The 27,742-nt window shown below is 53.0% G+C and overlaps 2 protein-coding genes across 18 annotated transcripts in view; both read right to left on the bottom strand.

The window, feature by feature from the left end:
• Positions 1-548: 548 nt before the first annotated feature.
• MELTF (melanotransferrin) lies at positions 549-22,062 on the bottom strand. 2 transcript variants are annotated; one of them, XM_083739447.1, is made up of 17 exons: positions 20,735-22,059; positions 17,693-17,847; positions 15,802-15,901; positions 15,081-15,263; positions 14,220-14,376; positions 13,410-13,477; positions 12,574-12,764; positions 12,137-12,317; positions 11,195-11,346; positions 9,309-9,405; positions 8,281-8,475; positions 7,461-7,617; positions 6,976-7,043; positions 6,688-6,875; positions 3,864-4,059; positions 1,877-2,677; positions 549-1,706 (listed from the first exon to the last, which is right to left on the bottom strand). In XM_083739447.1, the coding sequence occupies exons 1-16, from the start codon at positions 20,781-20,783 to the stop codon at positions 2,607-2,609; spliced, it is 2,208 nt and encodes a 735-aa protein (XP_083595573.1). In that variant the 5' UTR covers positions 20,784-22,059; the 3' UTR covers positions 549-1,706; positions 1,877-2,606. The 2 variants fall into 2 exon arrangements, with proteins under 2 accessions (XP_083595573.1, XP_083595572.1); XM_083739446.1 differs by lacking the exon at positions 549-1,706 and having other exon boundaries at positions 1,886-4,059; positions 20,735-22,062.
• Positions 22,063-24,192: 2,130 nt separating this feature from the next.
• The window catches only part of DLG1 (discs large MAGUK scaffold protein 1), an 82,880-nt gene continuing 79,330 nt past the window's right edge, over positions 24,193-27,742 (bottom strand). For all 16 annotated transcript variants that reach the window (XM_083739321.1, XM_083739330.1, XM_083739333.1 and 13 more), the window contains 4 exons: positions 27,199-27,371; positions 25,901-26,010; positions 25,360-25,451; positions 24,193-25,232 (listed from right to left, as the gene is read on the bottom strand). In XM_083739321.1, coding sequence (XP_083595447.1) covers positions 25,126-25,232; positions 25,360-25,451; positions 25,901-26,010; positions 27,199-27,371 — 482 coding nt within the window. In that variant the 3' untranslated portion in view covers positions 24,193-25,125. The remainder of the gene's footprint in view (positions 25,233-25,359; positions 25,452-25,900; positions 26,011-27,198; positions 27,372-27,742) is intronic.

The raw sequence follows: 27,742 nt of genomic DNA, 5'->3' as shown, positions 1-27,742 counted from the left end.
ACGCGCATCTCCGGGAGACGAGCCCAGCCCGGGCCCTCCTTCCCTCCCTCCTTCTCTCTCCTCGGGCCGGGCGAGGGGCGGGGCCGGGCAGGGGGCGGGGAGGAGGCTTACCTGGGCGCCAATGGGCGGGCGCCATGCAAATAGGCTGCTCTCCGGGACGCCCGCGGGAGCGCGCCGAGCCGGGAGGTCCCCCAGGGCAGCCGAGAAGAGCGCGCTAGAGCGGCGGCAGAGCTCCGGAAAGCCTAGAGGGGACCGCTCGGTGCTCTGGCCGGGCCACTTCCGGAGGGTCGGGAAAGACGGCGCGGCCTCGGGCGGCAGATGGTGGCCGGGAGCCCGGGCGCGGGAGGGGCCAGGCCCGGACTTCCTTCCTTATTCCCTGTGCTTCACGCCCCGGTGGCAAGAGCTTCAAATGCCGAATGACAGAGAGCATCCAGGCTTGCCAGTCCCAGGAAGAGGGCAGAGTCCGAGGGAAGGGTTCGAGGCCTCCTCCTCCTCCTCCTCGGAACAAGCTCCAGGCAAGCGGGGATTCCTCCTCTGCCCCCGCAGCAGAAGAGGCATCGCTCTCGGCCCACAATTCACCAGCATGAGGCGGCTCTCCTCGTCTGAGGCTCAGAGGAAAAGGCTGCTGCAGAATGCCACCTGCTCCGGGGGTGCCTCAATACTTACACTGTGTTGGGCAGATTACACGATTTGCAAAACAACGAAGACCACCCTCTGCCAAGATGGAAAAGTTCCCGCAGAACAGCTCAGGGAATTGCATGAATGCTGGGGCAAGTCAGCCATTCCTCAAGTGTAAGGTGCTGAAATACTGACAGGCACTGGTCTCCTCTCTCAGTAACCCCCAGCCCTACACGCACACACACACACTTGATGTGACATCAGATGACGCCATCTATTTCCTTTGCATTGAATGATGTGTCCAGTGGGGAGGCCAAGCCTTCCATTTGCACCCCTCAAAACATGCTGGGGCTCATAACAACCAGCACTTGGGAACAGGTGCAATGGAGGACAGAGGCCTGTGCTGATCAGTAGAGAGAAGAAATTGTGATACAGGTGCCTATTCCCATCACACGGAGATGTTGGGTTGTGCAATTAGAGTCTGTGGCAGAAGGACAACCCTCTTTGATCCAGATTATCTGCACCTGCCCCAGACTGGAGATTATGCTTTATTTCAACCTTTTCAGAGGTTGAAATAAACTAGGGACAACTAGGGATTATTGTCGTTTCCAGTGGACAACTGCCCCATCGAGGCAGGTCTGGTGAAGCTGAGATGGCTTCATCCAAAGCATTGGGGAGGGTTCTCTGCATGCTTAGTGTTGGCTGGTATATTCTTTCTCAGACTGTTCATCTGCACCCAGGTGAGTTTTTCCAGCCCCAGAAACCATGGCAGGTATGGCTGACATCTCATGTTACTAAGGTTTGCTGTTGTTGTTGCGGCAAAATCCTGGAAACTGCAGTTACTTAACTTTGTCTCCCTTCCCAATAGCTACTGCAGGCATTTACTAAGAGGTTGTGCCCTTTTGTTGCTTATGGGAGGCTCTTTGGCGTTGGATTTCTAGGTGCTGCAACATATAGCCAAGATAGGCAGGGCTGGAAAATGCCTTCCTTGCCATCACCTCTATCTCCTGTTTATTCTGTTTATAGCCTGCTTTTTTATTCATAGCGGGACTCTCAAGGGAGTTAATAAATACAGTAATTGTGTTAGTCTAAACAGCGTTTCCGTGTGCAGCTCTGGCTCGCCAGAGCAGCGATGTCACGCTGGCCACGTGACCCGGAAGTGTCTCTGGACAGCGCTGGCCCCTGGCCTCTTGAGTGAGATGGGCGCACAACCCCAGAGTCTGTCAAGACTGGCCCGTACGGGCAGGGGTACCTTTACCTTTAGTTCGTATAAAAAGATGGACACAGTGACGCTCTTCAAGCAATCAGCAGGCAGACATGCAGCTCCTTGCCTCCTCCCAGCACACCTGAGCCCAGGGCCATAACTGCAGGCAGACAAGGGGAGGGGAGCCATTTCTCGATCTCTGGGTGCAGAGCCAAGTCTCCCAAAAGGGGCTGCAGTCAGACATCACAAGGAAGCCTGGCTAGTCTTGGAGGGGAGGAGAAAAGTCCCCCCCCCCCCAAGCTCACCTACTCCAAGGTTGTGAGGAGTAAACTGGAAGCATTTGCTCCTTTTACTTAAGCACAGTTAAGGATGTGGCTATTTTAAAATTTGCTTTGTTGAAACAAGTCTGCTTCATAAGCCATCACTTGGAGTTAACTTGTTTCAAACAAATGTCGGTTATGAATAACCAGTTTGTCAGTTCTGAACGACATGATAATTAACCAAAATGGTAAGCAAAAGCTTCTGAGTGCCCCCTCAGGACTGTGCCAGAGAAGGAGAAAGGAAGGTTAGTGCAGGAGTCCTGGAGAGGCCAGGCTTGTTCCCACCACAATGGAAATGCTTTAGCAACCATCATTTGTGGTCTGAGGAAAAAGGAAGGCCCAGCATGCTCCACTTCTTCCAGATGGATCAGGCCAGCTGATTTGATTGGTTTGTTGACTTTGTGGTGGTGGTCCATGTTGCAGCTGCCTTTTGCCTCCTGGCATGTTGGCATTCAGCCAATGGATCACGGAGAGCAGAATCCAGCAAGACCAAGACTTGTCATCAGCAGCAGGAGGAAGACATTCACTGACAAAGCTGGAATGTAACATATGGACATAAAGATATAAGAAGGGCCTGCAGGACCAACAACCTGCCCTCCCATTGGCCAACTGGAAGCTGGTAGGAAGCCCAGAAGCAGGACCTGCCTGGAATAGCACTAGTCGCATTTGGGATTCCCGACAGCTGAGATTCAGAGGCAGACTGCTTCCACAGTGGAGGTAGAGCAGAGCCATCAGGGCAAGGAGCCACTGACCCTCCAGGAATTTGTCAAATCCTCTTTTAAAGCCATCCAGGTTGGTGGCCATCACTGCCTCCAGTGGGAGGGAGTTCCAGAGTTTAACTAAGCTGTGTGAAGAAGGATTTTCTTTTCTTTGTCCTGAATCTTCCAACACTCAGTTTCATTGGATGTCCACAAGTTTCAGTGTTGGGAGAGAGGGGAAAAAGCTTTCCTCTATCTACCTTCCCCATGCCATGCATAAGTTTATAAACTTCCAAGTCAATTGATAAAGTAAGTTATGGTTTATGGTAAAATTTGTAAAGTTTTTTTTCTTTGTGAAAAAGTAATTAAAAATATTTTAAAAGCAAACCAACTTCTATGCTACACGGAAGGCGTGAGGATCACTGTGTTCCACAGAACCTTTGAGGCCCAGATATATGCACGGACAAGGATGCCTCTCCTCCCCCCACTCCTTCCCCAGATTGGTGAGGGGGGAGCAGTCTCTTTCCTCTCAGCTCAGTGCTAGGACTGGGATATGGATTGCTCCCTCTCCCCTCACAGCCCAGGATCAGGGATCCCTCCCCTCCAGGGACCCTCAGGAGTAGCCAGACACATTCATTAACAAAAATTCACATAGGCTTTTAAAAGGACATTGTTTCAATGGTGTTTTTGCACCCCAGGCTCCTTTGGGAGAAAGGGTGGGATATAAGTTGAATGAAAGTAATGATACTATACTTAGAAATGGCAGAAATGGATAAATCAACTGAACTGATTCAATGGAGAGCAGGGAGGTTGTGACATATTCACGGTGTTGAGAGAGACAGGCCTGTTTTGTCGATTATTGGAATGACAGAAATGGAACTCACATAATAAACTAGTATGCTGATGTGGGGGGGGCCCCACACAAAGACACTGGGCATGCTGGATATAGTCCATGGGTCACTTCTCTCTGCTGCAGGGACAGGAGAGGGCAGGGGGGGAGTCCATGGGGCTCCTCAGACTCACCTGCACCAGAGCACTGGGAAGCCCTCAGGCCCTGCAGGGCCTCCACAAATGGCTCCCCCAGCCAGGAGATGGCCGTCCTCCTCGCCCCAACTGGCACAATGGCAACGGTGGAGTCCCTGAAGATCAAATCTTTCCCTTCGAAGGCTGTAGAGTTGAACATTTGGAATCCATTTTCATTGTGGTCGCCAAAGAAGTCCTGAAAGCCAAGCAGAGGTCCCTGGTTACACCCAGGAGCGCCTCTCAGTTTGGGGCGGGGGGGGGGGCTGAGGAGCTGCTGCCTGCCAGAGTTTGCAGAGAGCAGGCAGGGGGGTTCCCAGCACCTTGTGATTCCCAGCACCAACCAGAGTGGGGAGAAGCAAGAGGTTCACTACACTGGGTTGCCTTGTTTGGCTCACTATTAACTTAATTCCAAAAGGTGAATATGCTTAGAAATTATGCTTCACAACTAGATGGACTAGAAGAAATTGGGGGAGCTCTGACCTTAAGCAAACACTGGCTGATTGCTCTGTCACTGCCATTGTAGTGCTAGGCTAACACCATTTTAAAATGATACTGTTCTAAAAAATACTATGCTGCATTGCTTTAAGTTGTTTTGTTTTCCTCTAACTTCAAAATACCATTATCTTCTGAGAAGATAACATGCTTTCAGTGAAGCTTTGTACACCAATAAATCACTTTCTATTATCATCTTGAGTGTGGTTTTTATCACTGGTCGTTTAGGGAACTTTTTAATGTTTGTTTTTTTTTCTATTTTTAATCTGTTTGGAGCCACCCAGAGTGTATGGGGAAACCCAGCTGGGTGGGCGGGGCATAAATAAATTCTTCTTCTTCTTCTTCCTCCTCCTCCTCCTCCTGAACCTCTAATGGAGGACCCAGTGAAAATTTGTGCATCAACCAGGAACTGCTCAGGTTAGCAACTAACACTTTTAGTGGGTTACAGGTAGGTAGCCGTGTTGGTCTGCCATAGTCAAAACAAAATTAAAAAAATTCCTTCCAGTAGCACCTTAGAGACCAACTAAGTGCTATTGGTATGGCTTTTGTGTGCATGCATACGAAAGCCATACCAATAACAAAACTAGTTGGTCCCTAAGGTGCTGCTGGAAGGAATTTTTATTTTGTTTCGACTTTTAGTGGGATTCCTTTTTGTGATCTTATCAAGTGTTGTGTTCATTCTTTTTTGTTGTATGCATTTTAAACTCTTTTGAAATTAATTTCATGTAAAAAAAACCCCAGAGAGGTTCAGATCATATTCTTGGGATCATATTTTTGAATGAGACAATTTATACTTTTCAAACATTCCATAAGTGCTGGAAATATAAATGGATAGTTTTGCTAGCGTTTTGCTTTGTAGCATCACAGATGGACCTCATCTGTACTCCTGAATCACAGACTATTCCTCACTCGCCTGGAGGCTCCTGGGCCACCTTCAGACCAAGAATCCTTCCCACTCACAGCCTGCAGCGCTGCTATAAATATTTACTCAAGGAGGAGGCTGAGTCTGCTGGGCTGCCAGGGATGGGTGACGCTGCAGTGCTCTGGTTCCTTGGATTTTTCCATGAAAGTTTAAACATAACCAGTAACTCCGCTCTACCCCCTTCTGCAACAACCTTTGCATTGTTCATCCCCCCCCCCCATCATTCATCTGCCCCTTCTCCTCCATTACTGAAACCTTTTCCTGATTTTATTTTATTTTCATTTCATGCTGACGGCTCCTAGATGCCCATTTACTATTTCCACGCTTGAAGCTTATAAAAAGAATCTTAGCAAAAGCCAAGCCTGGCTACTGAGAAATGCTGCTGCTCGGCTGTTCCACAATCCTGCTGTGACCAAGTTGATCCTATTCTAATTTCTTGTTCACTTGCATCCAGAAGTTAAGCACAGACTGGGATGGCCTACCTAGCAGGGATGATGTAGTCTTGGATTTCCTGCACTGCCAAGTGGTTGGACTAGATAACCCTTGAGATCCCTTCCAACTCTATGGTGCCAAGTGGGGTGGGAGGGGTGGAGAGTTTCCTATGAGGGTACATTGTTGGAAACGGTTGAGAAAGTGCATCAAAACCAAGCCCACAAATCTCAGGAGCAGGAAGTGGGGATGGTAGAAGGGGGCTTCATTTACACCCTGCCTTTTTGTTTGATCCAGACCCACAAGGGGAGTGAGCAGAAACAGAGCAGCTCAACACAGCGACAACACTAAGGGCTTTAACACACTCGGTTGGAGCATTTATTTTGCCTCAGAACTTTCCCCACGAAAACCCACTCTTTAGTGCTCAGTCAGAGCAAATGTCAGTTGGGGTTTCCTTTGGATTGCCATTTGTTCCAATTGAGCTTTAAAGAGTGTGGTTGGAGGGGGGAGGCTGTACAGCAAAAAGGGTGTGTGTGTTTGGACACAGAGCATTAAATTGTGGGCCATGCCTGCAAAGAGCGGAGGAAAGGGAAGTGTGGATAAGCCCCAAGTTCAAATAAACCAGCAGCAGAATAAACTACCTAAACTATGTGAAAACCAAGCAGGGATCCAAGAACTAGCAGGGACCTCCGCTGTCTGACCTTGCATCCCCACCAGGGGTCAGAGTGCCAAGGGGTGTCAGGGCCCCTCCTGAGAGCACCAGGCTCCTTGCTGCCAGCCTGACCTCTGAGGGCAGAATCACCAGAGCAAATGCAGACAGAAGGAGTGCCCGGCAGTGCTGGATCAGGCCAAGGGGGCCCACCTCCCACTGGCCACCCTGGTGCCCAACAGAAGCAGTGAGAGAAAAGAGCACCCTCAGGAGGATGAAGATGGCGATGGTGCCCTCTTGTGTTGTCTCTCTTCTAAGCCATAAACCGGTACCTGTGCAATGTTCAGAAGTCCAAAAACAGCCAAAGCATTTGTGTCTGGGTGGACCATGATGGCGTGGGCGGGCACCTGTCCCCAATGACAGTGGGCAAACTGGCTAACTTCCGCACGGGCACCATTTGGGCACAAGAGCTGGAAATCCCCCGAGCGCAGCTCGGAGGCCCAGGAGCCCATGTTGTTCCCTGGAAGGACAAGAGTGCTCAGAGAGTGGTTTCAAGGAAAGGGAGGGAGGGAGGGAGGGAGGGAGGGAGGAATCATAAAAGAGAGGAGTGGGCAACCTACCATCTGTGTTTTCAAAGACCGTGGAGTGCTTGACAAAGGCCACATCGCCTTTACCCTCAGCTAAACACCTGCAAAGAACGCCAAGAGTTTGACGGCAAGTGGGAAGCAGGTGGCAGAAGGATCTCCAGCAGCAGCAAAGCAAGGCATGGGGACTCCCCCCCCCCCCCGGTGGAATGGCCAGCGGCAGCCAGGAGCTTTGGCTGATGTGAACAACTTCCATGGTTGGTTTTGTGGCTGTGGGCTGAGAGGAACCAAGTACACCCCCCCTTTTTCTGTTCTGAAAACACCTTTCCCTGCTGCAATCAGTGCCATCTGACTTGGACAACACATGTGCCGCTCTGTCTCAGGGAATGCCCCATGCTCACACCCCAAGAGTCTCTCCCCAGAGCCTTCCGGGTGGCAAGAAAGAGGAAAGACCCCCTCCTCTCTCCTGCCAGGCACTGGAGGCTCAGGCCAGCTGGCACCCCCCTGCCAGTCCCCGTTACCTGAAAGCTCCAGCGTGGCCATAGTAACGTTCTTGGCTGCTGGCATTGCACTTGTGTTTGCCACTGAGGTCCCCAATGCAGAGCTCACACAGGCTGTCCAAGTAGCCGTCTCCCGGGGCCCCAGGAACACAGCTGCCAGAGAAGAAGGTGCTCACCGCTGGAACGAGAGGAGGAGGGCGAAGCCGGGCATGAGCCCGTGAGGGTGTGGTTCAGCAAGGCCAGGAGGAGCCCCAAGAACAGCTGGGCACTCGGAACGAGGGACTGCCTGGATGCATGAGGCTTCATCAGGTCCCGGATGAACCAGGATGAGGGCAGAGCTTTGGGCCAAACTCTGACTCACCTGAGAGGCTGGTGGGCCACAGCTCAAGGGCAGAGTCCCTGCCAGGCATGCAGAAGGTCCCCGGCGCAACCCCAGGCAGCGCCAGAGAAGACTCCCTGCCTGAGACCAGGAGTGGACTAGATGACCCCAGGGGTCCCTTTCAACTCTACAATTCTATGATGCTGTGAGACTCCAGAGGACGAGTTCTGTTGTCAGCACAGGCAAGACTGAGGGGTGGGGATCACTGGCCTGCTTCAGTACCAGGCGGCTTCCTCTGTTGGGCCAGAGGGTGCCTCAGCACCTGCCTTACCTGGCCTGGTGGTGGTGATCCCATGACCCCCCCCCCCGCGGGGGGGGGGCAGCCACATGCAGGAGCTGGGAGAAAGGCAGGGGGAGAAGGGGGGTCAAGGGCCCCTCCACCCTTTGCTCCCCCTTCTCCCCCTGCCTTTCTCCCAGCTCCTGCATGTGGTGCCAAACAGCAGCCCCCTCCTGCCCCCCTACCTTTGGGGATGTTGCAGTCCTGAGGACGGATGAACCCCTTCTTCAGCAAGAGGCCAATGGGCATCTTCCACCCAGCCATTGTCCCATAACCTGCGTGGCAGGACTTCCTTCCTTGCAGCTCGTAGATGGTGAAGGCGTCATCAGCCACCCGCCGCACAAGGGCCACTGCATAGTAGGTGCTGGTGGTGTCCTCATCTGGGGGGGCGGGAAGCACAAAAGAAACCCTGAGCCCCCTCTGCCTGCCCCCTCCTCTAGCTGTTTAAAAGGGGATCTCTAAAAAAGAGCAGCATTTTGTGCAAGAGCTTGAAATGAAGGGGTCAGGAAAGACAAGGGGCACCACAGTGGCACAGGGATCATTTCTGTTTACACAGTGGAGGGTCACCCCCCCCCCGACACACATGCTTCCCTCCTTGGGTCCTCCTTGTTCAATGACTGTTGAGGAAAGAGGAAGAGCTGGGCAAAGACTGGCAGCCAAAGTGCCCCTCCAAGGCACAGTACGAGACTGGCAAGGCAAGCCTCTGCCCCAGTCGGGGTTACAGGTGGGCAACCTGTGCCCCCCCCAGCTCTTGAAGGACTCCTTTCTTGTCCTCCCTGGCCAAACCTTCTGGGGCCAGCGTGACCCAGGAACCTGACAGGCTGCCCACAACTGTCCTCAGGGGAGCCCAGCCCCAGCACGAAGGCCGGAAGGAAGCCCTCGGCTTGTGAGCCCCACGGGGCAAGAGAGCAAGGGGGAAAGGAGTGCGGTGGGTCTCCCGTCTCCTTGAAGATCAGCACCTGAGTGCAGTCTGAGCCAGAAATCCGAGGCCTCCAGGCTCTTTGCGTCTTTGCTGCCAATCACCAATTGCCCCACGGACCTTTGCGCTTGGGGGCTCCTCCTGGAGGCCTGGAAAGGTCCTTAGAGAATCCCTTGGTTCAGCTCTGTGGTGCCCAGCTGGGCGGTGTCCACGTTTGTGGGCACTGAGTCGCCAGCCGGCCGGCCACAAAGCAGCTTGCACACAAGAGGCCTTCAGTCCTGCCAGCCTCCTCACCTGCGTAATGCTCGCCAGCAGCTGGCACCAGGCCATATGTCTCCCCGGCCGTGTAAATATCCTCTCCGGCCAGAGACACAACGTCAATGTCTCTGTTCTGAAAGGAAATCAAAACATCCTTTTAAGACCCGGCTGAGTCACGTTGGGGGGGGGCGGGCGGAGGTGCCTGCCTGCCCCAATGCCTGTCCCCAAATGGCCCCCTTCTGCACTGTCCTGCCTTGATCAACAGGTCACAGAAGGAAATGGATGCAGAGGGGCAGGCTGAGACCCAAAGGGGATGGCCAGCAGGAGGTGGCAAGGAGAAGCCAGTGCAGCCAGCCCTCCTGTGGCCTGGCGGTCTGTCCCCCCCACCAGATACGTGACACCCATCCTGCCCTCTAACCCATCTGGGCATGGCTGCCTGATAGCTTTGCTTCGGCTTAGTCCATGCCCAGATGCTCACATCCCTCTGCTTCACTCCATCTCCACTGCCCTTGGGCCAAGGAGGGCTCCCTGAGCGCAAGCCATGCATTCCAGAGTCCCAGTCGGAAATCACATGGCACATGCTGGGAAGAGCTTCAAGAGGGTAAAGAGCCATTCAGCGGTGGACAGTGGACTTCCTCAGAAGGTGGCGCTTTGAGCAGAGGTTGGATGGCCATCAGTTGTGGATGCTTTGAGCTGAGATTCCTGCACTGAAGGGGGTGGACTAGAGGACTCTTAGGGGTCCCTACAATTCTAGGATTCTCAGTGCCCAAAGGACCATCTCAGTGCCTATGCAACTCTGCCAGGCTGTGAAGGCAAGACTAGCCAAAGGCTCTTCTCTGGACGCCAATGACCCCCCCCCCAGACCTCCACCCTAGGAATCATTGATGGTGATGCTCTGGGCTTCACCTGCTGTTTTGACCCAACGCCTTTTATTGGTTCTGACAGGTGCAGGTTTTGTGATTTTTTTAACGTTGTTATTTGGTTGCTGGTCATTATTTTGAATGAATAAGGCAAAGGGCCAGCATGGCTTCCTTTAGTAGCTCTGGTGCTCCTGGTGAGGTGAGAGACATTTGCACCTGGAGGGATGTGCTTGGGAGGCTGTGCGTCCAAATGGCGCCAAATCCCCAATGGAAGAGGAGTGGGGAGAAGAAGAAAGGCCCCCACTGCCCCAACTGGCGCCCGGTGCACTGATTCTGCTGTGTCCAGGCGCCGATTTGGATGTGGAGAACAGGAAGGAGCAGCTGCCCCCCACGGCCAGAACAAACCCTTGGGCTCCCATGGCCAGTTGCCCTGGTCCTGGGGGGGGGGAGTTAAGCCCCATCCATCACCAAGGGCAGGAAGAGGGGGCCCGTTGCAGCTCCCCTGCCCAGCCAGGCCACAGGGAGGGAAGATGAGAAGGATCCCGGCAGAGGATCCTGGGCAGCTGCCTCCCGTTCCCAGCACTGTCTGCCCTGACTGGCAGACATGGCTCTCCCGGGATTTGGGGCGAGGCCCTCCCACAGCCCCACGGGATGGAGGCTGCATGCAGAGCCCTGAGCTGCTCCCCTTCCCCTTCTGACCATTTCCCAGCCCCCTGCACCCCCACTTCTCCCTCCAGCTGCCTTTTCTCTCCTGGGGCAGTGCCTCTCTCTTTTATTCCATCTGTCTGTCTCTCCACCTCCCTTTCAGTTGCCCTGAGCTGCTTTGGGAGACAATATTTGCCTGGAAAGCAGAATGAAAATAGAAAAAAGAGATGCAATAGAACACTCCCACCCCATGCCAGGTATCCTCATGCAGCCTAGTCAAACAGCCTGCTGCCTGCCTGGCAAGGACCCTGGGATGATGGCCACCTGAGGTCTGCCCAGGCGCCCCTGGGCCCTGCCAGCAGAGGGCAGCAGCAGCAGCCCCCCCCCCCGGCTGACCCATCGCGCTGGGCCCCACACCTGGATGCGCTCCATGCACTGCTGGGGACTCTCTGCCCAAACACACTGCAGCTCCGGCTTCAGCTGCTTCTCCACGAAGGCCGTGGCCATCTGGCTGCATTTCCAGATCTCCTCTGTAGACAAGACGCACCAGCGCAGGAAGGGAGGCAGCCCTGCAGCCCCAGAAGAAAGAGCGGCTGAGAACATGGCAGGCCCAGCTCCCAGGCAAGCCAGCGATGGGTCAGCAAATCCCACGCTGAGGGCGGCATGACTGAGATCCTGGGGGGTCCTTGTGCAAAGACACTGAGAAGAAACCCGGTGCCTGCCACGAGGGGGAAAAGAAGACCAAGCTGCAAGTGCACTCTTCTCAGAAAGGCTGCCATCAGGCAGGGGAGATGTTGTGGGACTCTAACCCTCATCAGAAACACCTGGAGGGCCACAGGTTAAGGAGAGCAGAATGTGGGGGGTCAGAGCATCTGGAAACAGATCAAGGCCCTGGAGCACATGGACCTTGGGCGGGAAAGGTTCAGGAAAGCACCACCAAAACGGTCAGGGGACGCCGCCCATCCCTTACGAGGGAAGATTGCAGTGCTGGGGACTTCTCTTTAAACTAAAAAGTCCCAGAGCCAAGGAAGAGGCAGCATGATAGAAGTTTATAAAATTCTGCCTGGCATTGAGAAAGTGGAGAGAGAGAAAGTTTCCTCCCTCTCTTCTAACTCTACACAGCACAGAATTCCCCTGTGGAACTCCCTCCCACAGGAGGCAGCTCTCACCACGAAGCCTTCCTGACCACAGACACCCAGGCTAGTTTGCCTGCCCTGCCCATTGCTGACCCTCTGCCCAGCCCTTGTGGCTCTTTCTCTCCCACCCAACTCCCAGGGCCTCCCCTCCACCCAGGGGCTGATTCTGAGATAAAGGAGCCACCACTCTTCCCTAGAGAGACAACCCCCAGATGCCCCATACTTGTAGGGTCACAGTCCAGTCCCCGCACGACATGCATGTACTCTTCCCCTAGCCAGGCCTGGTAGGACTGGCCCACAATAGGAACCAGCTCCATGGTGGAGTCTTTGAAGAGAAGATTCTTTCCATCATAGGCTGAAGAGTCAAACATCTGGAAATCAGCACCTTCGGTGTTAAACCTTTGCTGCAACAATGACAGAAAAGGAAGTTCCGGTTAGGAAACTTGGCTGTTCTTAACACCACAATCTCCCCCAAGTCTGCAATTGAGGGAGAAGAGCCCAGAGAAGCTCAGCATCCCGCCTTCCTCTCCATCTCTGCAGAGCAGGGGACACTGGGAGATGCAGCAGGCCGTGGGGGTGGGGTGGGCACCCCTCATCTCCAGTCAGGCCAGCAGCTGAAGCAGAGGCCGGGGAGGGGGCCGGGGAGCCAGAGGGACCCACCTGCCCCTGGTTGAGCAGCTGGAAGATGAGGCTGGCATTCGCGTCCTCCCTGGCCACCACGGCGTGTGCAGGGACACGGGCCAAGTGGCAGGACCTCCACTCCGTCACGGCCGCTCTGCTGCCATCCCGGCAAAGGAGCTGGAAGTCTGTGGCCTGAAGCCCCGGCGGGATCCACGAGGGGGGAGCTTGGCCTGGAAGGCAGAGCAGAGCACAGGCAGTGACGAAGAAGAAGAGGAGGGGTTTGGATTTGATATCCCGCCTTTCACTCCCCTTCAGGAGTCTCAAAGCGGCTAACATTCTCCTTTCCCTTCCTCCCCCACAACAAACACTCTGTGAGGTGAGAGACTTCAGAGAAGTGGGACTGGCCCAAGGTCACCCAGCAGCTGCATGTGGAGGAGCGGAGACGCGAACCCGGTTCCCCAGATTACAAGACTACCGCTCTTAACCACTACACCACACTGGCTCTGACCCACATAGGCCGGGGACAGCTCCCCTTCCGGCAAACCAGGACTCCCATGGGCACCACTGAAAGGGAGACCACAGGGAACTGTGCCAATCTGAGCAGTTTTGTCACTGTTCTTGCTTCATGCCTTTGCGTTCCATTTATTTCAAAAACTGCCCCAGGAGAACCATTAGCAGAAAGGCCCTTGTGCCTTCACCTAGAGAAGCAGAGGGAATAACTCCCTCCTGACCCATAAATCCAATGTTGTTGCATGAAGAATTCAACTCCTGGAAAGGGAGCTAGTGCCCCCTCTTCGGTCCCTCTCCCAGCACCTGCACATGCCTAAATCTTCACCCAAGAGGCCACCGGCTCCGCCTGGCAGAAGCTGACTCACCCTCGGTGGCTTCGGCGACTGTGCTGTGCTTCACAAAGGCCACCTCCCCTGCTCCGTCCACCAGGCACCTGAGGGGAAACCGAGGCACAGTCAAGGCCCCACAATGGCTGCAGAAGCACAGCGTGGTGAGAAGCTTTTGGCCGCTGCTCCCAGAGAAGGCTCCTACTACCAAGAAGGCCCTCTGCCTGGTTCCCTGTAACTTGGCTTCTCGCAATGAGGGAACCGCCAGAAGGCCCTCGGCACTGGACCTCAGCGTCCGGGCAGAAGGATGGGGGTGGAGACGCTCCTCAGGGTTCAAATTTCCTCTTTCAACCTACAGTGGTACCTCGGGTTACATACGCTTCAGGTTACAGACTCTGCTAACCCAGCGGAGGAGGAGGCCCTATAAGCTAAAGTGGTGCTTCAGGTTAAGAACAGTTTCAGGTTAAGTACGGACCTCCGGAACGAATTAAGCACTTAACCCGAGGTATCACTGTATTGCGCTATAAACTTTGGTCTACAGCTATTTGCTCTGGTTGGTGGCTGGAATCCTTCCTTTATCCTGCCGGGACCCACGGGATCTGCCCAACCAGCTGGGGGACTGAGCAGCCTCACACCTAGATTTTTCCGTAACAACCGGAATGATTGCCACTTTAGCGCAGGGTGTTGTAGGGTTTGCTGCCTGCTTCAATTGTAGTGTTGCTGCCTGAAGAAGCAGCATTGATATATTCTGTTACTTTCATGTCATATAATAAGCCAAGCTTTCTTTATTCCTCAGCATTCATAGATTTCCAGGGGAACGGGGCCCCCTCTCTTGTCCCCCAAAGGTACCTGAAGGCGCCCATATAGTCGTAATATTCCTCGCTGGGGCTCAGCTCACATTTCCCCCGGCCGGCCCCGTCTCCTCTGCAGAGCTCACAGAGGTTAGCTGGGTAGCCGTTTCCACTGGCTCCAGGGACGCAGCTGGCACTGAAATAGTTGCCCACGGCTGGAAGAGAAGGAGGAGTGAGGGGCTGGACCCACAAGCCAGGCCAGAGCAGCCCCCGCTGCCACCCCTGGCCCCAGGGGAGAAAGCAGCTGGAGAAGCAGCCTTGCTGGGCTCCGGTCAAGGCTGGAAGGAGCTCTGAACACAAGGAGGGACAGCCCTCCCTCTGGCCAAGAGAGCCCCCCTGGCCCAGGTCAAGGGACACACCTGTGCAGCTCACAGCCAGTCAAGGAGCCACAAGGCCCCACATGCACACACAACCCCCGTTTCCCTCTGTGCTGAGCACAAACCAATGCTGGGGAGTGAGAGTCTTCTTCTGTGTGTGCAACTGAGTACATCAGGACCCAGCATGTTCAGGGCTCTGCAGGTGATGCTGTGCGCCTTCCCCGACCCCAACATACACACACACACACACACACACACACACACACACGAAGAGAACCCTCTCTCTCTGGGGCTTTTGCAAAGCAAAGCAAGGCTCTGGACTTGGCAGTTGCAGAGAACATGGTCAAATTCTGCACACAAAAACCTCCTTTGGCAGGACATGGGGGTGTTTCTATGCCAGCTGCAACCCAACCACAATCCCAGTCCAGAATATTGCATAAATGTATGGACATCTGTGCAACTGATCAGAGGAGCAGTTTGACACTCTGCAACTCAGAAGCTGGTGCCATGTCCTCAACCAGCCCTTTGCAGGCAGGCCTCACCTGCAGCTACTTCGCAGCCCATCACTGGCATCCGGCCGCTGTCACGAAGAAAGCCAATGGGGACATTCCAACCGGCTGTCCTGTTGATGCCCGTGTGGCACGACTTGGTCCTCAGCAAGCTGTCGATGGTCAAACTGGAGTTTGCTCTCACAACAGCCACTGCGTAGTAGGATGTGCCAACATCTGCACAGGGATAGTGGGAAGGGGGCCTGTCAGTCTGAGGAAGGCCTTGCGCCTCCAGGGCTTCAGCAGGATGGCACCCTGGATGCCACTGGAGCCCTGTCCAGTCAGCATGGGTTTTCATGCACACAGTCACTTGGCTGTTCTGCACATTTGAACCGTGCTCAGTGCTTGACTTGGCCTGCTGGAATCAATTGCTGCTGCAAGTGGGAAGAGCCGTTGCCCAGGTGGGCAGTGAGTGAACTGGATTTGGCTCAGAGAGATCCTGCCTCCCAGTGCTGGCCTTGCTGGACTGAACTGGCCAAGTCACTTTCTCCACTGAGTTCCTCCACACAAAATGAAAACACCAGGGCTTCTCTTTCCACGTGGGCGTTGTGAGGCTGGATGCAAGGAAGATGGCTGTGCATACAGATTATGTGGCCCTGATCTTCCCCCCAGCACCCATGTGTTATCAGCAGAAAAGGCATTTGTGGCACACAAGTGGAGCAGCTGCTGGGTCCTGCCTGAACAGAGGGACGGATGCTGGCAACAACTCACTTACCTTGGCCATAGGCTTCTCCCACCACTGGCTTCAGGTTGTATTCCTTCCCAGCCTGATAAATGGTGCCGCCATCCACGGCTGCCACATCTGCCACACTTGCCTGTCAAGGAAACGGGAGGGCCTTTTAGGTACCTGCTTGGCAGCCCCTTAGGAGGGAAGGGAGTTGCAGGCTCATGCCAAGAGACCCCTCTGCCCAGCCCAGCCTCCCTCCTTCAAGAGTTTGGTAAGCGGGTCGCCATTTCCACCAGGCTTCCTCAATGCCTCCAGCCCCCAAGTTTCCCAGGGGTCTCATTGAAGCCTCTGAAGGTAGTGTGAAGGTAGAGAGAGTGTTAAAAATAAGCTGAGACCACACAGTGGTCATGAAACAAGAAAAGACTTTACTAAAGTGGAAAAAATATGGATTTTTAAGAAAAAGAGGTGCAGCGTGTTTCCCTTTGGAGACAAATAGCAAAAGAGAACCAATGAAAATGGCCCCCACTTTCCCTGGGCTAAACATTCCCTCAACTCAGCAGGCTCTCTGGGGAATCCTGCTCTCGAGTAGCAACACTTGGTCTGCCAATCCTGCAGCTCACTAAGGTTTTCCTTCTCTCTCATGCGGAGTTCCACCTTGAACTGCCCATCTGCCAGGATGACGACACCTGGATGCAACCCCCCACCCCCCTAATAATGCTGTCAGTCACAGGCTCAGCCCAGTGGGATACAGAAAGCCAGAGAGCCTCTCAAACAGGAGACTGACCTTTCCCACATCCACAATGGGGTTTCACCGCCTTGACCTATAATCCCCAAGGAACCACCAAGGAAGGTACGTCACAGGCAGCAAGATATGTCTGCCCATATCTCACCCATCTGCACAACAGCCCTGGCTAGCAAAGTTCAGTTCCTGGCCAGAAGGAGCTGCCTTCCTCCTGGTGGCTGATCCCAGATCCTGCCCACCTCATAGTCAGCCATTTAACAACAGGGTGAATGCCACAGGAATGTTTCAGCACAGCCAAGCCACCAGCCTAGCCTGGCCTTGCTGATGTGCCTGAGGGAGGGAAGGAGGTGACCAAGGGGGAGCAGAAGAAACAAGGATTCAAAACATGAGACTGGAGGAAGAAACAGAGGCAAAGGCATCACCCTGTGCTCTGCACACCTGCCTGCCTGGCAATTAAGGGAAGCAGCAGGGAGGAAGAAGCCCGCCGCTTGCCACTTTCTCCTTCACAACGGCTGGGCAAGCCGATCTCCCAACCTCCCTGTCTCTCTGACAGCATCAGCAAAGTGCAGCCCAGCTGGCATCAGGTTGTCGGAAGGGGAAGCAGGGGCAGCCGCTGAGTGCTCAGGACACAAGCCCAGCAACACCTCTTGCTGTGGTCCCCAGCAATTCCTAACACATCCATAGGATGGCACTGCCTGAGACGCGGGTGGCGCTATGGTCTAAACCACTGAGCCTCTTGGGCTTGCCGATCGGAAGGTCAGCAGTTCGAATCCCCGTGACGGGGTGAGCTCCCGTTGCTCTGTCCCACCTCCTGCCAACCTAGCAGTTCGAAAGCACACCAGTGCAAGTAGATAAATAGGTACTGCTGTGGTGGGAAGGTAAATGGCATTTCTGTGTGCTCTGGTTTCCATCATGGTTTCCCGTTGTGTCAGAAGTGGTATAGTTCGGCTGGCCACATGACCTGGAATGCTGTCTGTGGACAAACACCGGCTCCCTTGGCCTGAAAGTAAGACAAGTGCCACAACCCCGGTCACCTTTGACTGGACTTAACCGTCCAGGGGTCCTTTACCTTTCTACTGCCTGAGAAAGAAGAGACTCTACACCCGAGGGGACAGGCAGGGCCAGAACTTCCATCCAGTCATAGCCAGAAATGTTGCCTGCCCTCCCCAAACCCAGACCCAAGCAAGTTAGACTTACATTGATCATCGAGATGCAGTCGCTGGCTGAGACACCTCTCACACAAGTCAGCAGGGGTCGAATGTTGGCCCTGAAGAAGGCTTTGCTCATGTCGCTGCACTTGGCAAGCTCTTTGTCAGAGACTGTGCACCAATTCAGCTGGTCCAAGGCAAAGACTGAAAGCACACATGTGCCAAGTGAGACAGGGAGGAAGTGCTGGGGATGAGCATCTGATCAGGGCCTGATTGTGTCCCTGGGGAGGGTCCCAAAGTCCTGTAGGACCTGAGCGAAAGGGCAGTGCAATAATAATAATAATAATAATAATAATAATAATAATAATAATAATAATAATAATAATGTTATTATTGTTATTATTATTTACTCCGCCCGTCTTGCTGGGTTTCCCCAGCCACTCTGGGCGGCTTCCAACAGAATATTAAAACAGGATAAAACATCAAACGTGAGCAGGGCTGCCCTCCTCTTGCTGTCTTCAGCAGCTGACATCCAATGGCACAAGGCCTCCCACAGGGAAGAGAGAACACAGCCATCGGGGTCAGAAGCCACAGACAGCCTTCTCCTCCAGGAATGCGCTTCTCTGTCTCGAAGGGTGTCATTTCCACTTGTCCATCTAGCCACGAGGGGCTGTGCTGGGCCTCCCCAGAAGGGATCTTTTATCCCAGACACAGGGACCCCGTGAGACAGGAGCCAAGCAGGGCCTATTGTTCAGCTTGGCCCGTGTCACCTGGGGGCAGAGGGGTGGAGCAGGACCCTCGAGGCTGTATCCTCTGGAGGGCTTTGCTGCTGCCGCCCAGGGGCACAAACCCACTCCCACCCTTTGCTTCTGAAATGGCTTCCTCAGTCAATTTCATGTGGTGAATATGGGTGGCAATTTACCACCCAAGGTCACTTGCTAAGCCTCCAACTTTCCTCCTGATGTGGCAAATCCCAGGTGCCATCATGTGAGGTCGTATTCAGTTGTCCAGCAAGAGAAAATGACCAGCAACATTTCTTCAGGTTCTCTTGATGATGGTAAAAATGATGATAGGAACTCGGCCAAAGTGGTGTTTGCAGGTCGCTCTGTTTCTGTATCTTTCTGTCCCATCTTTGCAGAGAAGACAAAAGCTGAGGCCACCAGGTCCGTGCACAAATGGACCAAAGCTGAGCAAAGCCAAATCATTTAGTTTCTACATACATAATATCTCCTGGCTTTTTCCCTGACAGGATTCAAAGTGGCTCATTTCTCCCAACTCAGCATTGTGTGGAGAACTACAGCTCAGACTGCCGCCATATATCCACAAACAACATTCCCATCAGCAGTATTAAAACTGGGGCCCCAGAGTTGCTGGAGAAGAGCTGGGTGGCCTGGGGCCTTTCTGCCATGGATGGGCAAAGAGGGGACAGACCTTCTTGCCTTTTCCCCTCCTGAAATATGTTTTTGCCGCTGCCTTCAGCAGGATGGCTGAACCCATCCTTTGGCACCTCCTGGTCTCTGTCTATGGCCCAGCAGCCATAGTGCTTCTGAAACTCGAAGCTTGTAGCAGAATCTTGTAGTTCAGTACAATTCCCCAAACCTACAATTTGCTCTTGTAAGACTCTGCTGAATGAGGGGATGGTCAATACAGGTGGCCTTATGGAGGACTGGAAAAGAGAACTGCACACAAGGCAATGGCAATCCACCCTCCTTGGACCTCAGCCTGCGTCTTACCCTCCCTAAGCTTGTTTTCCAGGCATCCCGGCCGCCAGCTGCCTCTGTCCAAAGTGCATGGCAGCTGCCCAGAGCGATCAGTAGGATCAGCACTAAACGCCCTGCCTGGTCTTGCCCCACAGGCGCCCTGCCCCATATTAGCCTGATCCTAGAAACATTTCTGAAGTCTTCAGGGGTCCACGCTGCGCCCATTGTACGCCGCTGTCCTGGGATTTGCTAGAAGGACAGCGGAGCTGGACCTGCGTGGCTGGTTGGAGGCCAAGTGGCTGACCTGGCAGGACTGAGCAGCTGCCCCAATCACTCTTCTTGGCCAGAGGGCTTCTCTTCCCTGGACACCTAGGGAAGGGCTCCTTTTGTCCAGCAGCATACAGAAAACACAATGTCTCAGATCTGGGACTCCTCTTTGGGACGGTTTGCGTGAACCGTCCGTGTGGGCTCTGCCAGAATCCACATCCCCTTTGGACGCCTTCTCTCTTCTTCTTCACTCCTTTTTCACTCTTTCCTTTGATTACATGTCTGATCTCCTTAATGGTATTATGAATTCAGCTGCTGCTATTTTGTTTCTTAGCTCTTAGTGTTTGGGTTCTTTATATGTATTGTTACAAAAATTATTGAAAGATCAACCAACTGTGCATAAAGCAACAAGAACAGGTTCCTGTCAGCGGCTTTGCAGCTGGAACTGCAAAGGGCCTGTGGGGGTTTCTGGCCATCTCTGCCCCCCCCCCCCCCGGCCTGCCAAGAAAGCGGGTGATGTGGGACGACCATTTCCTCATTTCCTGAGAGAGCTGGTTTTAAACGGACAAGCTCCTGGAAGCCAAAGTCTGCCCCAAAGCAGGAAGAACAGCAGCCACTGCCCTAGCGGTCCTTTGCTCTTTGGACAGGCCCCGCTCCGAGACTCCCACGGCTGAGCCAGAAGGGGAAAGTAAGGCTCTTGACCCCGACAGGGTGCTCTGCCAAGGAAGAGTGGGATCGGGCCCTTGCTCACGAGAGAGTGCATGAGTTGGTATTCCTATCCCTGCCAAATGAACACTTGGGTCATCCTGTTTGGATCTGTGCTTCAGCCAGAAGGGCCTGTTCCCTCGCTGGGGTCTGATCCTGCTGGGCCAGAATCTCTGGGGCTGCTCCCTCCCAACTGCCCTGTCGTGGCTAGGAATTGGGCCATGCTTAAGCTAGAGAGAGGCTGTGGAAACCCCAGGAGTGGCAACTAGCCCTAAAAAGCCACGGGGTGCCTAAACCCACCATGAAAGGGGGGGGGGGTCTTCTGGCCCAGGTCCTTCACCCCACCTTGAGAATTCCCAAGAAGAAACTTCCTTCTCCATGGAATCTGACCCTCATCAGAGAAGAGAGTTTCAGCCTACCAGCTTGAAAGCAGAGCAGGAGGGCAGAAGGACGGGCGACGCTCTTCATGGTGGAGGAAGGGAACTCTCTGGAAGCTGCTTCTCAGCCTTCTCTCTTGGATTCCTCCTCTGGAAAAGGAGGCAGGCGATGCCACCCTGCATGTCCCCACCTCCAGGGGGAGGGAGGGGGGAAGACTTTGGATCTGGCAAGGTGAATGACTGCCTTCAAGGAACGCCGCCCCCCCCCCCCCCCAGCCTGGCAGTCAGGGGACAACAGAGCTTACCATTGCTTCACTACCACCTAGTGGCTTAGCCGATTAAGAGCCTGTGCAAAGGCATCTCCTGGAAGCTGCTGCAGCCTAATGGACTGGCAAGGGCAGGAGGGGCTCCTGGGACCCCTGGGCAGCCTCCTCTTCTGCAGCAGATGCAGATAGAAAAGCAGCAGCTACCAACCACCAGATGAGCGCCGGGGGTCCCAGACGGAAAGCCAGCCTCTGCTTGGAGGAAATTAAGGCAGGTTCAGCAGGCGGGAAAGTGCGCAGAACAAGAGAAGAGGAAGGAAGTTCAATAGATGATAGCAGGAATCTCCTCTACCACAAGATCCCAGATAGGTGGGGGACCCCCCCCCCGCCTCTGCTGCTTAAAGAAGAAGTCCATCACCTTCTGAGACAGAGTCTGCCTCACAGCTGGCACCAGCATGAAGGTCTTTGTGATGCCTAATTCTGTTCCTTGTGGTGTGAAAATGATGGCCCATATCCTGCCCTCTGGGCAAAAGGAAACAAGCCCTTTGGGTGGCTATCCTGGTGCTCTTAACCATCTCCCCCCCCCCCCCATTCATCATAGGACATTCTTCAGAGGACACTTCTTGCCACACCTTCCAGACTGTTGACACACTTCTTAAACTTCTGTGTTCAGAATTAGACAATCTAGGTGAGGTCTAATAAAAATGAACAAATGGCACCGTATGCCTTTTTACAGTCAGGAGACTACACATCCATTAATGCAACCTGGAACTGCATCAGACTTTTTTGCTGCTGCATTGCACTGCTGGCTCTACTCCTGGGTTGCTCATGCTGGGTTTGTGAATCTCACTCTTCCCATCTAAAAAGGAGAACTTTGACTTTCATCCTTGCTTTTAGTATTTTACTCTGAATTTGAATTGCTTTTAATTTTGGGTGGTTGGCAACCTTGGGGGTTATTCTGAAAACTGGAATGTGTATGGGATATTCTTAAAAGGTAAATACAATAGCAGCAGTCAGGGTGGCAGGGACAGGATGGGTCCTGGCGAGAGACACATTCTTCAACAGGTTTCGGGTGGGGACGAGACAAGGGGATTGAGCCAAAAGAGAGTGTGTGTGTGTGTGTGTGTGTGTGTGTGTGTTACAGAAGGGGGTGCAGATGGAGCTCCTGGGGGGAGCACCAGGCATGAAGGCAACAGGCAGAGGGAGGGGGTTAGAGGGCACACACTGGCTATGCTGGGATACAAGGGCAGGGAGATAAAAGAGTCAGTAGCTCAAAAGTCCTCTGGGCTTCTGGAATTTCAGAATCCTGCCTGAGGAAGCAGTTGCTGAAGGCCAGCAGGGACCCTAATCTGCACTCTGGCACTGGGACCAAAAGTCGCATGGGCCTTTGTTTTGGGGAAAACTGCTGTGGGGAAAAGTTGTATGGGCCACTGTGCCCTGTGCAAGGGAGCAACATAAGCAGGAGAGGACTGTTGGGCTTCCAGAAAGTGAGATGGTGGCCTAGAGGGGCTACAGAGATCTTCTCTGCACCCAAATTTGCAAATGTAATCTTGAGGCTGGAAGGGATGGCGTCTCTAAATCACCCAAGGGGAAGAGAGTGACTCCTTCTCTTTCAAAACCAAGCAGGTGCTGTGCCCAATCTCCAGGCATGGCTTTTGACATCACGGAAGCAATTTGCCCGATGGGTTTGGAGGTCCAATTGGGACATTCTGCAGATGTGATGGGCGAGGAAACAGGAGGGGAGCTTCTTCCTCTTGACTGCACTGCACTGATAAAGTCCTGCTCGAACAGGAACTCCCGTGACTTAAAATGAATTTCAATAGGGACAAATGTCAGGTTCTGCACTTAGGCAGGAAGAACCAGATGCACAAATATAAGCTGGTGGCCCCTGGCTCACTTGCAGGACATGCGAAAAGGATCTCAGGGTCTTGGTGGACCCCAAGCTTCACATGAGTTAACAATCTGATGCAGCAGCAAAAAAGTGATGCTATTCTAGGCTGCATCCACAGAAGTCTAGTGTCCCGACCAAGGGAAGTCATAGTCCCTCTCTCTTCTGCCTTGGTCAGACCAAACCTGGAACACTGTGTCCACTTCTGGGCACCACAATTTAAGAAGGGTATTGACAAGCTGATAATGTGCAGAGGAGGAAGACGATGATGATCAAGGGTCTAGAAGGCAAGCCTTATGAAGAGTGGTTGAAGGAGCTGGGCATGTTTAGCCTGGAAAAAAGGAGACTGAGAGGAGATAGGAGAGCCATCTTCAAATATCTCAAGAACTGTCACTTGGAAGAGGGAACTAGCTTGTTTCCTCCTGCTCTGGAGTGCAGGACCCAAACCAACGGCTTCAAGTTACAAGAAAGGAGATTCCGATTAAACACTAGGAAAAGCTTTCTGACAGTAAGAGCTGTTTTGACGGTGGAACAGTCTCCCTCGGAAGGTGGTGGACTCTCCTTCCTTGGAGGTTTTTAAGCACAGGTTGGATGGCCAAATGTCAGGGATGATCTAGTTGGGATTCCTGCATTGCCAGGGGTTGGACTAGACGACCCTTGGTGTCCCTTCCAACTCTATGATTTTATGACTCGGGCAACTTATGGAATATGCATGTCTCCTGCTGCCTTTTTAAAGGTTTATTAAGAAAATTTATGTTCTGCTTTAGTGTTCAATCAGTCAACAGGGGAAATTTAAAACCAAACTGAGAGATTACAGAATCACGGAACTGTAGCACTGGGAGCGACTCCATGGGTCAGTATCATTCAGTATCATTCCTAGTTTGTTGCTATCTCCAACCATCCACTAAAAAGCTCAGCTCCCTCATTCTCTCTCTCTTGGAGGATTTGAACAGCAGATGATGATGGAAGCTCTTTACGAAGGACTCAGACTGCCGGCTGGGGCAACGGAAGGAAGGGGGCCAGAGCTGCGCCTGGCGTGGGAGAGAGGAAAGCTCCTCTTGCTCCCACTTCCACTGAGAAGCGGAGTGCCAGCGCAGGGGAACTGCCAGCTCTTCCGGGGCGAAGATGCCCGTCCTCCTAGGAGCAAAGAGGAAACTCGAGAGTCGGGAGCTCCTGGTCCAGAAGTGGGGAGGGGAGGGAGCTGGGCAGCTCACAGGGCCACCATCTCCTTGGGCACTGCAAACCCCCTCAAATGCGATGATAAAGCAGTTCTCTCAGGGATCCTGCAAACCAGCTGCAAGCAAAGGAGTTCTGTGTACAGCAATATAAAGAAATTCCCACAGTACAACTTTAGTTAAAGAAAGTTTAATATATATATATATATTTGTATGTATATAATATGTTTTATTATAACAAAATAGGCAGTTATTGTGGGTAAAATATTCATTAAAATCTGACTTCTAAGAACATATTTATATTTCAGACTCTGAATCGTCTCTTATGATAATCTTTCAGAATATTTTCAGAACAAAATTAATAATTCCTATATGAAGTACAAGCTTTTAAAGCACCTAAACTGTATTTGGATTCAAAAATGTAATGACCGTTACCCATTGATGATATCAGTAAGACACTCCAAATAGTCTTGTGTGTGCTAGTTTAAAAACAGGAGATATTCTTGCCCCCAACAACGGCATCAGCAAAAAATGAAAAAATAGACTATAAAGAATATTCTTATGAAATTATGAAAATGGGTTTTCCCTTGTGAAATAATGGCAACTCCATTTACATTATCTTGGACATTTGAACAAAAATCTCCTATTTAACTGCCTGTAAAATAAATGTGTTGCCAACAACAGAAAACTACAGAACTACGGCCTGCAGCCACCCCGTGAATCAAATCATGCAGCTCAAGTCACGCGTGCAAAACTGCTCACCATTTACATCATTAAGACCACTTTTCTTTTGTTAGGAAATATTTAAAAGGGTGTATATAAAGATTTGTTTTCTCAAAATCTCTGAAGGATACTTTCCCTTAAACATTAAGGAGTTTTACCACAAAATTCTCCGTTTCGTATCCACACAAGCGGATCGAGCCACTGCCCTTTGACCCTTGAGAAAATGGCCGCCCGCCAGCAGCTTGTGAGAATCCATACCACCGGAACAAAAGGGGGGCACTGGGAAAATGCTATGGGAGCCACGGGGGCCCATGCAGGACAAGGGCTGCCCCCAGGTGGGAAGCACGGGAGGGGGGAGGCACAGCGGCCCCCGCAGGGCGGCCTTCAGAGCTTCTCCTTGGCGGGGACCCAGATGTAGGGGCTGGAGTGCTCCTCAATGACTTGCTTGACTTGGTTGTAGATTTCTTCCAATGTGTCTCCTTGCACAATAGCTGTAGAGGAGAGAAGGAGGAGGAGGCGGCTCTTGAGGGCCTGGACCGGCACAGCTCTTGCACCACTCCCCCCAGCACTGAAGCCCCCCAGCCGCTGCCTTGAAAGGAACACAGCTGAGCAACCAACCTGTGAAATGTTCGGTGAATTCTTGCTCCAGCTTCATGGCTCTCTCAAAGGTCTTCCGAGCTTGCTCATCCGTCAGCCGCTTATTCATTTCCCTGAAAGTGCAGCACAAATCAAACCAAGCCATTTGGGTGTGATGTTTAAAATGAAGCACCTTCCTGCAACCCCTGGAGGGCACCACGTTGGCGACTCCTGAGCTACCCTCAAACAGCAGCTCGGGAGCAGCAGAGTCGCTCTTCTCTTCTCCAGAAGGCAGAGCCAAAAACCAGAAGGAAGGAAGGACAGACATTTTGCTTTTAAAGTTTGGCCCTGGCTTCCTCCTGCAGAGGATTGGAGCTTAGCTGGCTGCTTTTTTTCTCCTGCTGAAAACGGCAGGATATTATGGGTTGTGGAATACCCCCAGCCCCCAGGGAAAGCTCCCTTCCCGGAGACCGTGGTTGACGACCTTCCTGGAAGAGGAGGCCACATGCCGCAAGGAGGGTCACCAGAACATGCGCAGAGAGGAAAAGGTTGGAGGGACAGAACAAGGCCAGCTTTCACTCACATGATGTTCTCCACTGATTTGGGTTTGATGAAAACGGAGATTGGGTGCAACTGGGCGATTTGGAGCCTCTTGATTGCGTTTCCGGAGACATCGAGAATGCAGTGCTTCCCCTGAGACACGGAGGGAAGAGGCATCTTAGAGCAGAACATCCAAGGCATCGCTGCTGGCAGACAGCTCAGCCAAGCCTGGCTGCACTTTAAAGCCCGGCGGCTGAGACTGAGCACCCTTCCCCCTTAGCTTAGCTATTTGCAGACATTTCCTGGAAAGCATAATCTTGGGGTTGAGAGGAGGCCTGTTTGGCAAACCTATGGGGACCTGGCATTGTCTTAGGCAGCAACTCTAGGCCCACTTCCTCTGCAGTGTAGCGGCAAATTCAGAAAGAAGGGTCCCATCCTGGCAGCCACACCCCTTCCAGATGAGCCAATAAAAGAGCTCTCCCTGGCCTTGCCCCCAAGCTCCTCCCCGTCAGAATCACCCAGGCGCACACAGAGCGGGAGAGAACCTGGCTAGCTTTCTCTTTGGTTCCCTTTGCTGGAACGTAGCAGAGCTGCCTTGGGACCCCCAAACCTTTCTTTGCTGAGCTTCCCTTTGTGACTGCCATCCTAAGACTCACAGTAACTGCATCTGGGCAGAGTTGAGTTGGAGGAGGAAACCTAAGCAGGGGAACTCCTGATCCAACCTCTGGTATTGGTTGCCCCCCCCCCCCCGATCTCGGCCAACATGCTTCAAAGGGAAATGCAAAAGCAACACAGATCTCTTTTGTGTGTGCCAACCTGCCCCTTTCCCAGAGGGACCTACAAGGGAATCCTCAGTGGCCAGTTCTGCTCCTTTCACTTGGATGGACTCCAGGCAGCACAAAGGGTGTGGAAACGTTTTCTCAGGGGCTTAAAAGCTCTCCTTCAAGGCTGACGGGATGCTGGGGCCAGGAGGGACTTTGGACCGACTTCTTCTGAGTTATGGTGTGATGGGGGAAGACTCAAAAACCATACACATCCCTTTAAAAATTACAATATTTTGGGGTTTCTAAAAATACCCAGGCAGTGCCGGGCACTAGCTTTGCTGTATAAGATCTTCAGATATTTCCCATGGCAAAACTGAGGCAATGGACTGAGGGCACTGACTTCATGACGTTTAGTTAATAGAGATCTTTGGGCTCAGGAGGCTCCTGAAGCGCTGAAGGTCCCAGAGCAAGACGCCCTTTTCTCCTTGTGAGGCTGCATCATGACTGACTGGGGAAGGAGACCCTGGGGCAGACCAGGACCACCCCTCATCTCTCCCAAGCAGACGGGCTCCTTTACCTTCTCTGCCACCTCCCGCACGGACTGGACACTCGTTCCATACAGATGGTTGTTGTACTGGCCGGCTTCAATGAACCTGTGATCCTGGATATCTTTCTCCATTTGTTCTCTGGACGTAACAAAGTGGTAATCCCGACCGTCCACCTCGTAGTCTCGCTTTGGCCGGGTCGTATCTTTGCGGAAAGAGACAGGCAGCTTTCAGGCAGGCAGGCCCAACACACAGCAACCTCAACGTTGACTCCAAATACTGGCACCAAGCACCTTCCACTTACTGCGCACAACAGTGGGAGGAAGCAGATCCAAGGTGGGACCCTGGCACCCTACAAGTGCGTTGACCTTCAAGTGCTAGACCAGAGTCTGACCTTCACATCTAGAGCTGACTGAAGCTTCCAGGCGGGCTTCAAAGGCAGCCCCATGTGGAACGCAGGGCAGCAATCCTGTCTGGATACAGGAATGAACCCGGCCTGCCTTCTCTAGATTGGCCAAGTGGAGAGAAGGCACAGCGTCAGCCGCCTCCAGAACAGGCTGAGCCCCCCTCACCCAG

This window comes from Podarcis gaigeae (genome assembly GCF_964106915.1).
Source record: "Podarcis gaigeae genome assembly, chromosome: 5".
In the NCBI taxonomy this organism is placed as follows: Eukaryota; Metazoa; Chordata; class Lepidosauria; order Squamata; family Lacertidae; genus Podarcis; species Podarcis gaigeae.
The sequence above is the reverse complement of the archived record's forward strand: the minus strand, read 5'-3'. Positions and strand labels throughout refer to the sequence as shown.